Consider the following 16,028-nt stretch of genomic DNA (forward strand, 5'->3'; position numbering starts at 1 on the left):
GAAAAAATATGAACGTGGTGGACAATGAAGACTGATGAGAAGCCAAGGACAATGGCACTAGGTTTTGATCCTACTGCAAGAACTGGCTTTGTGGGAGCCTAGCCTGTTTGGATGCTCACCTTCCTGGACCTGGATAGAAGTGGGAGGACTTTGGACTTCCCGCAGGGCAGGGAATCTGGACTACTCTTCAGTCTCAAAAGGGAGGGGGAATGGAGTGGGAGGAGGGGGAGGGAAATGGGAAACGGGGAGGAGGCAGAAATTTTTTTCAACAACTAAAAAAATAGATAAATAAATCAAAAACAAAAAAAATATGAAAAAAAGAAAGGCTCAACTAATTTCAGATGCACAGGTCATAGCATAGAAACAAAACAACACAGAAAACCAAGACAACATGTCTCCTCCAAAAATGCCTAACCCATAGTAATGGTCCCCAGTAAGAATGGATGGCTTCGAAGGACTTCCCAACAGGGAATTCAAGAGAATGGTCATAACTGTGCTCAACTGACTCCAGGAATGTACTCCAAAAAGAACGAAAACAAAGAACAGAATGAAACAATAAGTCGATACGAGAGCCCAAAATAGAATTCAATAGGGAAAGAAGTGCCGAAGAAAAGTGAAACCGAGAAATGCTGGGAAGGAAAAGCTCACTAAGCCAAATAGAAGCCTCAGTGGAAAGTCTCACCAGCAGACTGGACTGTGTAGAAAACAGAATCGGGACTCGGAGACAAGGTGACAGAAGTGGGCCACTCAGAACGGAGCAGTGACAAACTTTGAAAATACATGGAGAGTTTTGGAACACCATGCGAAGATCTCACCTTCAGATTATGAGCTTAGAAGAAAAAGAAGAATGCCATAACAAAGGCATAGGAAACATTTTCAATAATATCCTAAAAGAAAGATTCCCAAGCCTAGGGAGAGAAATGTCCACCCAGGTACAAGAGGCATATAGAATGATGAATAAACAGGGCTGGGAGGGAGACCCTATGACATATTTTAGCCAAAACATTAAAAGCACATAACAGAAAAGGATATTAAAAGAAGTAAGAAGCCGGGCAGTGGTGATGCACGCCTTTAATCCCAGCACTTGGGAGGCAGAGGCAGGCGCATCTCTGTGAGTTCGAGGCCAGCCTGGTCTACAAGAGCTAGTTCCAGGACAGGAACCAAAAGCTACAGAGAAACCCTGTCTCGAAAATCCAAAAAAAAAAAAAAATCAGTAAGAGAAGGTTGAATATTATAGGTCTCAGGGTTTCTGCCGCTGTGAGGAGACACCAAGACCATGGCAATCCTTATAAAGGAAAACATTTAATTGGGGTGGCTCATTTACAGTTCAGAGGTTCAGTCCATTATTGTCATCGTGGGACATGGAGATATGCAGGCAGATGCGGTGCTGGAGTAGTAGCTGAGAGTCCTACACCTTGTAGACCACAGGACCATGTTGATTGTAAGTTGCCATGTCCCACCATGATGATAATGAACCAAACTTCAAAAAATTGTAAGCCACCCCATTAAATGTTTTTCCTTTATAAGAGTTGCCCTGGTTGTGGTGTCTCTTCACAGCAATAGAAACCTAACTAAGACAGTTGCTTTGGAACTCACTCGGTTGTTCTGCTTCTGCCTCCCGACTGCTGGAGTTAAAGGCATGCACTATCTTGCTCAGCTAGATTTGGCCGTCTCTTGTTCATGGACATCCCAGTGTGGGGGACTTGTACATGTTTGTGGGTTTTTTTTTATAAATTACTCGGTCTAAAGTATTTTGCTACATTATAAAGACTAGACTAACAAAATCATGACATCCACTCTAATGATGTGAGAGAAAAAGGGTGGATAGAGAGAGATAGGTTATGAGCTACTCTGGAAAAGATTAGCATCATTCCAAACTCATGCTGGTTAAAATGGTCCAAGTTCCAGTCCAGGCCTGTAAAATCAGCGTTCTCGAACATCACAGACTTATGAAATTAATCTTTCTCTGTATGTATATATAAAATGATAATTTATTGAAATGACTTACAGGCTGCCTTCCAACTAATTCAACAACGGCTAGCTGTGACTGGAAATTTAAAGAGTCTAGAAGTTTCTCAGTCCTACAAAGCTGGATATTTTAACTGGTCTTCTATATATTCTGGAATCCCAAAGAAGTAGGCTCTGAAGCCAGTGAAGGAATGGGTGTGCTCACAATTTATAATCTGAATTTCACATTCTCACTGTGACACACATGTGCACCTATGAGTGTGCATACAAACACACACAATAAATAAATGTAACCTTTTTTGTTTGTTTTTTTTTGAGATAGGGTTTCTCTGTATCTTTGGAGCCTGTCCTGGAAGTAGCTCTTGTAAATCAGGCTGGCCTTGAACTCACAGAGATCTGCCTGCCTTTGCCTCCTGAGTGCTGGGATTAAAGGTATGTGTCAACACTGCCCAGCCATAAATGTAACTTTTTAGAGAAAAAAGAATATACATAAAATTATATGGAATTTTAAAATTACATGGAAATTAGACATGGTGGTACACATACATGTTCACAGCAATTGGGAGTCTGAGGCAGGAGGATTGTTATAAGCATGAAGTCAGCATGGGCTAAAAGGGAAATGTCAGACCAGCTAGGGCTGTATAATGATTTCTTTTCTACAAAACTCAAAAAGTGCATGTCTTGTGCATGCCTGTCGCACTAGGATTTGTGAAGGGGAGGTAGGAAGAGGAGACGTGTCAGATGATCCACAACCTGGATAATGAGAGTTCTAGAAATGAGCAGAATAAAGAGAAGATCAAAATAACAGGGAAATGAGTTCAGATAATGTTCAGAGCTGTAGGCCTGGAGAGCAGTGTTGTTACTCTGGAGCTCTGAGAAGAGATCTCAAAACCACCCATGGGCTGAAGCAAGGTGAATGTGCCACATTCAGGAAACTTTAAACTGGAAATTAAAAGACAAAAGAGAAAAGCCTTAGATTCTCATGAAAAATTACTTATAATATATACTTAAGTATATGCATATACATACACATATAAGTAACATATATAGGCATAAAATATAGAGCACATACGTAACACACATATATAAAGCCTATGATATGCCAGAATACTGGCAAAGTATACATTTAAAATATATAATGTGTGGGATGGTGGTGCATAGCTTTAATCCCAGCACTCGAGAGGCAGAGGTGGATAGATTTCTGTGAGATCAAGTCCAGCCTTGTCTACATAGTGAGTTATAGGACTGCCTGAGCTCTAAAATGAGTTCCTGTTTAAAACAAACAAACAAACAAACAAACAAGCAAGATTATTTGGGGCTGGGAAAAATGCTCAGCAGTTAAGAGCACTTGTTGCTCTTCCAGAGGACCCAGGTTTGATTTCCAGCACCTACATGGTTATGTACACTTGTCTGTAACTCTAGTTCTAGGGAATCTGGTGCTTCTTTTGGCCTCTTCAGACACCAGGCATACATGTAGTGAACAGACACATATGCAGGCAAAGCAGCTGTCATAGTTAGCGCTCCTGTGGCCATGATAAAATAGCATGACCAGAAAGCAATTTGGAGAGAAAAGTGTTCATTTCAGCTTGCGGTCCCATACCACAGACCATCACTGAGGTTCTGTAGGGCAGGAATTCAAGCAAGACAGCAACCTGGAAGCAGGAACTGATGCAGAGGTCATGGAGCAGTGCTGTTGACTGGCTTGCTCCTTGTGGTTTCCTCAGTCTGCTTTTTTAGAGCGCCGAGGACAACCAATGTGTGGGTGGCTCCGCCCATAGTCAAGCCAGTCAAGAAAATGCACCACAGGCTTGCCTAAAGCCCCGTGAAGTGGGACTGTTCTCTCACTTGAGGGTCCTTCTTTCAAAATGACTTTAGATGTGTCAAGTTGACATAAAATTATCCATCACACCATCCATACGTAAATTATATGTATATGATGGGATCATATATATTATATATCATATATATATTATGTATATACTCATATCAGACATGTAGGATTTGGAACATTTACAGCATAAGCATTATCTTTAAGAGTAAGTTAATCAACATTTCAGCATAAAAAGTTTTTGAAAAACATCAGCATGGCATAAAATCAATAGACAATATTAAAGATTAATAATGAAGTTATAGGCATATAAGCATAGGGTTAAGGGATCTTCCAATAGCTATTAAAATCATTAAGAGGACTCTACCTGACCATTTCCTAAATATAACACCAGTAGCACAGACACTGAGAGCAACAATAAATAAATGGGACCTCCTGAAACTGAGAAGCATCTGCAAAGCAAAAGACACCGTCAATACGACAAAAAGGCAGCCTACTGAATGGGAAAAGATCTTTGCCAATGCCAACCCCACATCAGACAAAGGACTGATCTTCAAAATATATAAAGAACGCATGAAATTAGACATCAAAATTCTAAATAACCCAATTAAAAATAGGGTACAGAATTAAACAGAGAATTCTCAACAGAAGAATCTCAAACAGCCAAAAGACACTTAGGGAAATGCTCAACATCCTTAGCCATCGGGGAAATGCAAAACAAAACAACTCTGAGATATCATCTTATACCTGTCAGAATGGCTAAGATCAAAAACACCAATGATAGCTTATGCTGGAGAGGATGTAGAATATGGGGAACACTCATCCATTGCTGGTAGGAATGCAAACTTGTACAACCACTTTAGAAATCAGTATGGCAGTTTCTCGGAAAGTTGGGAATCAACCTACCTCAGGATCCAGCAATATCACTCTTGGGCATATACCCAAAAGATGCTCAATCATACTACTAAGACATTTGTTCAACTATGTTCATAGCAGCATTATTTGTAATAGCCAGAATCTGAAAACAACCTAGATGTCCCTCAACTGAAGAATGGACAAAGAAAATGTGGCACATTTACATATTAGAGTACTACTCAACACTAAAAAACAATGACATTTTGAATTTTGCATTCAAATGGATGGAACTAGAAAGCACCATCCTGAGTGAGGTAATCCAGACCCCAAAAGATGAATAGGTATGTACTCACTCATAAGTGGATACTAGCTCTAAACAAAGGTTATTGAATCTATATCTCATAATCCTAGAGAGGCTAAGTAACAAAGTGAACCCTAAGAAAAACATGTATAGATTCACCTAGAAAGTCGAAACAGACAAGACCACCTGACAAAATTGTGAACATAGAGGTGTAGGGAGAAGGGAGGGAAGAAAGGGAAGAGGGGGAGAGAAGGGGAAGGGGGAGAAGAACTTGAGGGAATAGGATAGTCGAGATAGAAGAAGAACAGAGATGGGAGCAAGGAAAGAGATGTCTTAATTGAGGAGCCATTATGGGGTTAACAAGAAACCTGACTCTAGAGAAATTCCCAGGAATCCACAAGGATGACCCCAGCTAAGATCCTAAGCAATAGAGGAGAGGATGCCCGAACTGGCCTTGTCCTATAGTCAAACTGATGAATATCTTAAATATCACCACAGAACCTTCATCCAGCAATTGATGAAAACAGAGGCAGAGACTTGCATCTGAGCATTGGACTGAATTCACAAAGTCCAGTTGAAGAGTGGGAGGAATGAGAATATGAGCAAAGAGGTCAAGACCATGATGGGTTCATTCACTGAAACAGTCTAGCTGAGCAAATGGGAGCTCACCAATACCAGATGGACTGGGAAGAAACAAGCAAAGGACCAAAGTATTCCCTCTAAATGTGGTTGGCAGTTGCATAGCTGGGGAAGACTGAGGGGTCACTTTGGCACCAGGATTTATCCCTACTGTTTGTATTGTCTCTTTGGGATCCTATTCTCTTTGGATGGATAGCTTGCTCAACCTAGATATAGTAGGGAGGGCCTTGGACCTTCCCCAAAGTAATGTGCCTTCCCCTCTCTGAGGAGTGGATGGGGGGCTGGGGTAGAAGGGTATGTGGAGGGAATGGGAGGAGGGGGGGACAGGAACTTGAATTGGTATGTATAATAAAAAATGATAGCTTGTTTTCTTTTTTAAAACAAATAAAAATAAATAAATAAGAAGAGGACTCTACCTATGGGACATGGGAAACTGAGGACCAGAGAGCACCAAGGAGTAACAGTCCACAAGATAAGTACTCTTTGATGTTTTCTAAATGATGTGCATGTATTGGCTTGATCACAGAATGATTTTGTCAAGGCCAGAGACAACAATCAAAGACTAAAAGTATTTCCCACTAAGTCTGTCTAGTGAGTTTGACCCCCACAACTTTGTTTGGAAGGAGACAACCAATTTCCCCAGGTTGCTCTCTGACATACATGTGAATGCCATGGCAGGAGTATCTCCCTACACACACACACACACACACACACACACACACACCTATATAAGAAATGTCATTAAATGATTTTGTTTGAAAACCAGAAAGAAAATGAAGGAGAAGAATAAATGAGTAAGAAAGCATTAAGTTGTTGCTTTTCCTTGGGGCTTGAGAGGTGGGTGAGTTGAAAATCAACTGGAGTAAATAGAAAAAACGGGTACTCGGATTTAGCAAAGATAGAGCTTACTCCATCTCATTTGATTCCCAGATGAACAAGTATTTAGTTATTTACATGAGCTGTATAAGTTCAAAGATCAAGGGCTATTTTATCCGATAACTCTTAGGGAAAAACACTAAAGGATAGGGAAGCTTCTTTAAAATCAGAACCCTGAAATGGAGCCATCTTAAGATGACCCAGACACAGGGGATTTGCAGCCTTCCTGTGGACTTAAGGTGGGAACACAGGGCGTGGCTCCCAGGCAGAGAAAGGGCTAGACCACCAACCAAGAATTAGCTGGAGGGCATAGTTCTTAGGGACGTCTTCAGTACTGCTACTTTGAAAGGTGTGTGGCTAGAGTCCTGGAATTCACCAGAAAGCTGTGGCTGACAACAACTTGCTGGGCTTCCTCATCTGCCCATTGGTTCTATACATTTTACATTCCAGAGGTGTATGATAACAGAAACCACTAGTTACCAAATCACCATCTGCAAAATAGCTATGTTTTTTACAGTGCTGGGCCAGGCCTGCGTGTTGTCCTCAGCCATGGTATGTACAACAGAAAAGATTTCTCCGGAGCAATTCTTTAATAGACTTGAGGTTTATCTCAGTGGTTTGGTGTGGTGGTTATGATTCTAAGAGTCTGTCTATGGTCATGTCGCACATTAACCAACATGATTAATATAGCGGGGGCCCGTTTTCCGTGTTCATAAAATTAGGATAATCGAACATAACCTGCCGTGATTAATCTGCAAGGGTTAGAATCTGGTGTGGAATTACTGCAAACACAAATTGTCTTTAGGTCTCTAAGAAGGGCTCTGAGAAGTTTCAGATAACAATCATTAGGAGGTAATCATGAGTAGCTAAATTGGTAAAGTGCTTGCCTAGCATGCGAGGTTATCCTTGGCTATCTAGTAAGATGAGGGTCACCTTAGGACACTTGAGACTATCTTACACACATACACACACACACACACACACACACACACACACACACACACACACACAGAGAGAGAGAGAGAGAGAGAGAGAGAGAGAGAGAGAGGCTTGGGTATATTTCAGTGGTGGGCCATTTCCTTAGCATGTGCAAAACCCTGGGCTCAATCCCCAGCACTGTTTCAACATAAAGCCAGATGCGGTGGTGCATGCCTGCAACGCCAACACCTGGGAAGTGGAAGCAGAAGAATCAGAAGTTGAGGCTGTCTTTGGTCGATAGCAATGGAGTTTGAGGCCATCCTGCGCTACATAAGATTCTAATATCTACAGTTACATAGACCTATGACTATATATTTGTGATAATTAATCTTGGCTGTCAACTTGACATAAGGAATCTGCTTAATCTCAAGCAGTTGGGCATGCCTGGGATGGATTTTCTCCACAGGATCATTTGAGGTGGGAAGATCAATCCCAAAACCCCAAAACCGAGCCACACCTTCTGGTGGCAGTCCACGAGAAAGCTCTCTCTCTCTCTCTCTCTCTCTCTCTGTCTCTCTCTCTCTTTCTGTTTTTTCAGGGTCTGATCATTTATTTGTTACCCTTATAGACTTATTTTTGACTGGACTCAGACTTAGAAGTAGAAGCTCTCAGTGAGGACAGCCTTCTCCTCTTGGCAATCTGTTCCTGGCGCTTTTCTTTGACTTCCTTCATTGTCTTAGGCAAAATTTTAGCATATTCTGCAGCCTCCTCCTTGTTTTACTTTGTTCATTGCTTCTTCAGAACAATACACCAGCGTTTGTGTTGCAGGACACTTGGAGTCACAAGACGCTGAATCTTGGGTGCCTTGGTCCTGGGCTTCTTACCTTCTTTGTTTAAAGGCTTTCTGACAACCTAATGGTGGGCATCATCTTCTTTAGAAAGATTTAAAAGCTTTTGGAGTCTGCTAGCTCTTTTAGGTCCCAACCGACGAGGCACAGTAGTATCTGTCAGTCCAGGAATATCCTTCTCTCCTTTTTTTTTTTTTTTTACAATAACCAAGTTGAGAACACTCAGATTGGCATCTACAATGCATCCTCAGACAGACTTGTGCTTCCTCTCTCCAGTTCTCCTTGGTCTATAACAAGAATGCCCCTTACTCAACAGCAGACACACTCTGCCATGGGTCAGGACACCTTGTTTCATGGGAAAATCTTGTTTGTCATTGCCGCCACTGATTCGGACCACATAACCCTTCTACTCTTCACCCAGGGCATCTGTGGCCATGCGCTTTTCATAGAAGGTTCGAAGCTTGCGTTCATCGTCCACTTCAATGAGTTTTTGGCAGCTGGTGTCAGGGAAGGAGATATTCAGGTTCATCTTCGCACAGCCGACCATCTGGGAGGCGCCACGAAAGAGAGACCTAACTTCCGCTTAACTCAGGTCACATAGTGCTCTCAATCTCTTAATCTCTCTGGAGATAGCCATTGTTCAACTAGCCAGATCGCAATCAATTCTGTTTCTTCAGAGAACTCTGACTCCGACTATGGAATATGTGCAGTTTTTCATTTTTTCTTCTCCTCCCCCCCGCCCTTTTCATTTGAGACAGTGTCTCAGTATATAGTCCTGGCTAGCCTGACTGGCTTCAGATTTACAAAGACATGCCTGCCTCTACCTCTGAAATGCTTACCTCTGAAATGCTGGGATTAAAAACATTTGCCACCACTCATAGACTATCTTTTCTTTTCTTAGTACTGGGAACAGAACCCAGGGTGTTGCACAAGCTAAGGAAATGGCCTACCACTGAGATACATCCAAGCCTTTGTGTGTGTGTGTGTGTGAGAGAGAGAGAGACAGAGACAGAGACAGAGAGAGTGTCTCAAGTGTCCCAAGGTGGCCCTCATCTCACTAGACAGCCAAGGATAACCTTGAACTCCTGACCCTGCCTCTAGAAATTCTAAGATTACAGGCAACTTACTCCTGTGCCTGGCTGTTTGTAGACAGATAATGATATGGATATGGCTAAGTGTGATAGTCCACACTTGAGAGCTGAGGCAGCAAGACCTCAAGTGTGAGGCAGTGTGCGCTGCTTTTTGAAACACAAACTTCCCCCTCCACACTGAATACATCAGTAATCATTTTATGCACATTTAGAGGCAACTAGAATCAGAAGTACAAAGCTGAAAAAGTCCAAGTGCGGGAGTCTGCTCTGCTTAGGAAAAGCAACTGGAATTTTTAAAGTGATTGACAGTGTTTGAGCCAGCAGGCAAGACACCTTAGATTTGGGGACTGAGCTCTGCTAATACAGTAACTGGGCATCTCCAGGTCTCTCAGGCCAAGGATTTCCACCTTGGATAGAACAGTCCCCGGTACCCGCTGGTGTCACAGGGCAGTGTCCATCACATCTTGAGACAGCAAGGTGTTCAGTTTCCCCTGAAAGACCTTTTAAGTTAATCGTGGGAGGGGAGAAGAAGCTCGCTCCTTGCTTCTGCTGTGCTGTGATAGACTTTAATTGTTTCCTCTTTCAAATAAAACAGGTCTCAAACTCATTCTTTTCCGGAGGAGACTGGACGGCTGTTATCTTGGTTTCCATACTGTTTTTGCAAGCTCTGTAGTTTGTGGGTATACAGGGTACAAGGCTGTCGACGAGAGTTCTTAGGCAGATGTGAATTAGCAGTTAACTTTTTTTTTTGCATGTTCATAAAAATCTCAGAAAGTAGGGGTCTGTTGTTTATTCATTCAGCCTCTTTTGAGTCATTCAGGTACAGGGTGTGTCTGTCAATTGAAACTGCACAGTGGAGGAAGTTTTGCGTTCACATCTGCTTAGGGTGGGTGGGAAGACAATGTGACCAGGGGACTTGGGTGGAACCTCTTTTTAACTGTAGGGCAAGGCTGCTACCTAAACAAACCTAACCAAGGCCTCTTCAACCTCAATCTTTTAAATATTATCTACGGAGAGAAAATGTGGGTGAGGTGTGACTCTGTAGATTTGGGGGTCTCTTAGTTATCTCTCAAATAGAAAAAGGGAGCTCAGTTTTAGCCAGGCTGCAGTAGGTGCTGGCCTGTGAAAACCCAGGCAACCCCTTCCCCTGTGGAAATTCCTGAGCTGCCTGACTGTTAAATCTCTGAGGTCAGGGTTAGCAGCCCACCTCCTCAAAGGCCCCAGCGCTTCCCAGAATCTGGGACACATCGCCTGGCTTGGCACTCAGCTGAGCGAGGGGAACCCCCACCCCACACCAAGCCCGGCGCTGGCCCACTTCACGGTGCGCCCGGGGAAAGCCACTTTCTGCCCACCAGACCGCAAGTTTCAAGGCTTCGCTAGGATCAGAGTAAGAGAGGGGGAGGAGGAGGACAGAAGCATTTCGGTGCCTTCAGGCGGCTTGCCTCTGGTCTCCCTCGCAATCCCTTCCCAGGATCTCCTTCCCGCGGCGCGGCGGCGACTCTCTTGGCCTAGGCTTAGGTTTCCCCTGACCGTGTATAAGCGGTCCCTAGAGCACAGGGGCCACTCGGATCCATAGGGCTGTGGGACCGGGGACCAAAAAGGTCCTCCACGAGATGCAGGCTTGTCCTCTGCTAAGATTTTACCGAAGAAAAGTTTTTCAAGGGAGCCCCATCTCTAGAGTCCTCTCCAGCCCAGGAGACCGCGGGTAGAAGGCAAGAGACGTGATTTGTGAATTAGAATTTAGGGGTTGCCAGGCTCCACCCCTTTTCTTCCCCCCTCTCTGCTGGTTGGGGCGGAGGGGCGCCTATTCATTTCGTTTTATTTTAGTCACTCTGCCCCAGATCTTTCTTGAAGGCTGCTTCTCAGCTGCACGGACCCGGAGGGGCCCCCTGCCATTGGCAGAGGGCGGAGGAGTTAGAGGCATTAACCCCTCCCAGTCCCTTCCTAGAGGAGCCACCCAGCCTCGGCGGGGCGCTCAGAGACTTCGCTTTGCCACTGGTGCGGGCAGCCGCAGCCAAGGCTGGCCATTGGAGTGAACGGCTGCGGAGGGAGGGGACCCCAGCTCAGAGAACTTTGCAAGTGAGCTGGTCGCCGTCATTCGAGGACAGCAGCAAGATGCAGATCGCGCGGTGTAGACCCAGAGCCCTGCGGACGCAGCTTCGTCCAGCTTGAGCGAGGTAGGGGGTTGTGAGCCTCTCAGTCTTCAGCGCTGAGTGCGGGGAACTCAGGTGCCGAGAACTAAGCTTTGAAACCGAACGAAACAAAGAAAAACTTTGAAAAAGAAAGAAAAGTGCATTACCAGGTTACTATGGAACCCATCTTGATTGGCTTCGTCTTGGGGCACGGGGTTAATGAATTTCAGAAATGGATCAATCCCCAAATTGTAGAAAGGATGGGCGTGAGTGGGTGAGGGGGCAGAGAAAAGTGGAGACGCCTATTTTTAGAAATGCTATAGACAAAATTATCAGGCATCACCGCAATGACTTCCCCTGCCCGAGAGTGGACTCTACGGTTAGGGTGGGGAAACCAGCAGTTTCGTGAACTTTTCTGTCATAATCAATGGTTATAGTTTTTTTTTTTTAAACTTCATTTTACAACGTTGATCCGTTACCCGGGCAGTCTTTTAAGTACTTCGTGCTGTGTCCTTTCTCGGGGGGAGTTCCTAGTTATATGAGAGGGGGCAATGTCGAGGGTGTGGGCTGAGGACGGGGATCGATAACACTGACTAAAACTGCCCCTGAAAATGCAGCAGTGTGTGTTTCTGGAAAGTTTCTAGCCTAAAGCTAGAAGAAAGTGGCATGCTCCGTTATTACTAGCACGGTAACTACTCTGTGCTTGCGTGCGTTGGCTGAAGTCGAAAGAGGCAACCGGTACAAGTAGAAACCTCTGGGATTTGCTGCAATCTTGTAGGAGGGGCTCTAGATGAATATCTTTAAACTTAATAAGTTTACTTGTGTGTGTGTGGGGGGGGACTTGGGTAGGGAGGAGGGAAGCAAAAAAAAAAATTAAGAAGAAAGACTAGGCAGTTGCTTGGCGGAGGCGCCAAGCTTTCCTGTTTACTGCAAGGCCCGGCGGCCCACACCTCACTGCGCCCTCCGACCCGACCCTCAGCACACCTGCTCCGAGGGAGTTATTAATAGAGCCCAGAAAATGACTTACGTTGTCAAACGAACCTCCTGCAAATCTACTTTCTTGCATGGTAACTAGGAGGTGGGCTGATCTCTAGGAGCTGTGGTGTGTGTGTGTGTGTGTGTGTGTGTGTGTGTGTGTGTGTGTGTGGTGAAGGGTCAGGGGTGTACGTATCTACACTACACACAGAATTGGCAGCTGGGGCCTCCTGTGAGAAGAGGCCCCTGGGCTGGTGGTGAAGCAAGTGGCTGAGCTGGTGGCACTTAGAGAAATCTCAGGGTTGGAAGCCCAGGGGTGGCCATGCCAGGGGAACCCGTGAGGGTTTGAAAACTAGAACGGGCGCTGTTTCCCATTCCCATTTTGGTGGCTTTAGTGAGCTGAGAGGTTGCCCTCTAGTCAGAGTTTTCATTCTGGGTAATTTGTTTGCTTTCTCCCTCTCTTTCTAACTTCATCTCTCTGTGTCTCTAGTTTATTTATTTTTGTTTTGTTACTAGAAATGATAATTTGAGTTAAAAAATAAAAGTCCTCCCTGTGTTCTGGCCAAGTTTTCTTAAAACAAATCAACAACCAACTGGAGCAGGGCCTTGGCCAGAATGAATTATGCTAGTGTGCTGGGCCTTTTTCCTGATTCTCTTTTCTTTGTAACTCGTTTAAGGCTGCTGTTTCGGAGGCTCTCTCCAGCCACGGAAAAGCAACACACACACACAAAAAAAACGTTGGATTGCTCACTGACCCGGCCCTGCGGTAACTGAAGGCCCGCTCAACCTCGCCCTCTAGCGTTCGTCTGGAGAAGTCCTACCCCGGGTTCTTGGGGACACACTGCGGCTATGGTGTCCACCAGCGTCCCTGTGGTTAAGGCCCTTCGTAGCTCAGTTTCCGACTATGGCAACTATGATATCATAGTCCGGCATTATAACTACACAGGCAAATTGAACATCGGGTTGGAGAAGGACCACGGCATTAAACTGACTTCAGTGGTCTTCATTCTCATCTGCTGCTTCATCATCCTAGAGAATATATTTGTCTTGCTAACTATCTGGAAAACCAAGAAGTTCCATCGGCCCATGTACTATTTCATCGGCAACCTGGCCCTCTCGGACCTGTTAGCAGGAGTGGCTTATGCAGCTAACCTGCTGTTATCTGGGGCCACCACCTACAAGCTCACCCCCGCCCAGTGGTTTCTGCGGGAAGGGAGTATGTTTGTGGCTCTGTCGGCCTCGGTGTTCAGCCTCCTTGCCATCGCTATAGAGCGCTACATCACCATGCTGAAGATGAAACTGCACAATGGGAGCAACAGCTCGCGCTCGTTTCTGCTGATCAGCGCCTGCTGGGTCATCTCCCTGATTCTGGGGGGCCTGCCCATCATGGGCTGGAACTGCATCAACTCGCTGTCCAGCTGCTCCACCGTGCTCCCGCTCTACCACAAGCACTATATTCTCTTCTGCACCACCGTCTTCACCTTGCTCCTGCTGTCCATCGTCATTCTCTACTGCAGGATCTACTCCTTGGTCAGGACTCGAAGCCGCCGCCTGACCTTCCGAAAGAACATTTCCAAGGCCAGCCGCAGTTCTGAGAAGTCGCTGGCCTTACTGAAGACCGTGATCATTGTCCTGAGTGTCTTCATTGCCTGCTGGGCCCCTCTCTTCATCCTGCTGTTACTGGATGTGGGCTGCAAGGCGAAGACCTGCAACATCCTGTACAAAGCAGAGTACTTCCTGGTGTTGGCTGTGCTGAACTCAGGTACCAATCCCATCATTTACACCCTGACCAACAAGGAGATGCGCAGGGCCTTCATCCGGATCGTATCCTGTTGCAAATGTCCCAACGGAGACTCCACTGGCAAATTCAAGCGGCCCATCATCCCAGGCATGGAATTCAGCCGCAGCAAATCAGACAACTCCTCCCACCCACAGAAGGACGATGGGGACAACCCAGAGACCATTATGTCTTCTGGAAACGTCAACTCTTCCTCTTAAAAATGGAAGCCGTTGATACTGGGGAACCATACTGACTTGGTCATTCACTACCCCAGAATTTAAAAAAAATGTCTCTCATTTTCCACTGCTGCCGGGAAGGAGCTCCTGGGAGCTTGAGAGAGGGAGGGAAGGGAGAATGTGCGGCCTGGCGATGCCATGGTGTAGGGTAGGTCGTTCTTGTGAACAAAGCAGTGGAAAGACCTGCAATGGGTTTCCTGCCCTCCCCCCGCCCCATACCCTGGAGCTTTGATTTTGCACTGAGCCAAAGGTCTAGCATTGTCAAGCTCCTGAAGGGCGCATCTGACCCCTTCTCAAAGACTAAAGTCCCATGAGAAAGTATCCCTGGTGTTTTGAGATGTGATCTTTCACTGTTAACAGTAAAGTGGGGATGTGCCCGTTAGCTTGGTAGGGGGTGCGCACCTCGCACTCTCCCTCCCCCTCCCCTCTCTCCTTCCTGCCCTTCCCCATATTCTTTTACTTTATATCTTAACTGTCTGACGTTATTCGTCAGTAGGGGGTTGTACAGGGCTCTTTCTTGATTGTCTGAAACTGGACGACTATGCACGGGAAAGGCTATTTGCTGAGGCCAAAGCTTCCATGTAAGGTGCATTAAGTTGTTGGTTATTTGCTAGGCCAGGTTCAAAGTGAAAATGTGTTCCATATTCCTCATGCATTCCTTATTCCTTATTCCCATTACAACCACAGTGAACACGTGTTTGTAATGGGAATAACGAAGTCTATTTTATTTGAATGGCATCCTCCCGGACCTGAGATGAAACAGGATAAAACCCACAGGATGAAGTGAAGCGTGGCAATGACTTTTGCAAACCAAGAGTGATTTCTTCTTGTCCTTCTCTAACAAATACGATGTCTTTGGCACTTTTATTGATTATTTCAGAGTGTTGTGTGAGCCATTTCAAACAATGGGGGGGTTATTTCGTTTAAAATACGATTTATGATTTTTTTGAATGTATTTGTTTCTTTGAGGTCATCTGTTGAGTTTCTTCCTAACCTGTGTTAACACCACTGAATGTGTAGTTCTTAAGAAAGTGCTACCCTCTTGTATCCGAAAAAGCATTACTTTAACTGACAGGGAGCACCAGGAGTTCTTCATTTGGGCTGTTAATAGATAGAGATGGTGAGGTGTAAATGTTGCAGAGAATAAAAATATATTACTGTCTCTTTAGCATGGTTTTCAGTGCAATTAAACCAAGAAATGTCTTTTTTTAAAAAAATAGTATTTAATAGGTTTCTGACTTTTGTGGGTCATTTTGCACATAGCTTTATCAACTTTTAAACATTAATAAACTGATTTTTTTAAAGATTCTTTTGTGAAGAGAACTTTTTAGAAATCACTCATTGAGATGTCTGTCGATTATGTGGCCCTTTGGAATTAGAGTTAAGAGTAAATTTGCGGTACTCTTTAAAAGCTTTTGCCTTGATAAGCTAGGGTGTGGAAAAAAGTGGTTTGTTTTGAAACCACTTTAGCTTTTTCAGGAAGAGAAACTTCAATTAACTAGCATTAAAGACATGTAGAGAGAAAGAGAAAGCCTTCTAAAGACCACAGCAAATAAATGTAACTCTTTGGAGGTAAAAAAA

The 16,028-nt window shown here is 44.6% G+C and overlaps 1 protein-coding gene and 1 pseudogene across 3 annotated transcripts; one reads left to right on the plus strand and one right to left on the minus strand.

Annotated features, from left to right (window-relative positions):
• Window positions 1-7,968: 7,968 nt before the first annotated feature.
• On the minus strand, window positions 7,969-8,762 carry LOC142855001 (small ribosomal subunit protein eS6-like; annotated as a pseudogene).
• Window positions 8,763-10,616: 1,854 nt separating this feature from the next.
• S1pr1 (sphingosine-1-phosphate receptor 1) lies at window positions 10,617-15,753 on the plus strand. 3 transcript variants are annotated; one of them, XM_075981548.1, is made up of 2 exons: window positions 10,617-11,501; window positions 13,109-15,753. In XM_075981548.1, the coding sequence occupies exon 2, from the start codon at window positions 13,281-13,283 to the stop codon at window positions 14,427-14,429; it is 1,149 nt and encodes a 382-aa protein (XP_075837663.1). In that variant the 5' UTR covers window positions 10,617-11,501; window positions 13,109-13,280; the 3' UTR covers window positions 14,430-15,753. The 3 variants fall into 3 exon arrangements, with proteins under 3 accessions (XP_075837663.1, XP_075837664.1, XP_075837665.1); XM_075981549.1 differs by having other exon boundaries at window positions 10,795-11,626; XM_075981550.1 differs by lacking the exon at window positions 10,617-11,501 and adding an exon at window positions 11,637-12,523.
• The last annotated feature ends 275 nt before the right edge of the window (window positions 15,754-16,028 follow it).

The sequence above is a fragment of the Microtus pennsylvanicus genome, chromosome 7, assembly GCF_037038515.1.
Source record: "Microtus pennsylvanicus isolate mMicPen1 chromosome 7, mMicPen1.hap1, whole genome shotgun sequence".
Lineage (NCBI taxonomy): Eukaryota > Metazoa > Chordata > Mammalia > Rodentia > Cricetidae > Microtus > Microtus pennsylvanicus.

Bases quoted from the DNA above. Each gene is read 5' to 3' on its own strand.
- S1pr1 (XM_075981548.1), top strand. From the start codon at position 13,281: ATGGTGTCCACCAGCGTCCCTGTGGTTAAGGCCCTTCGTAGCTCAGTT.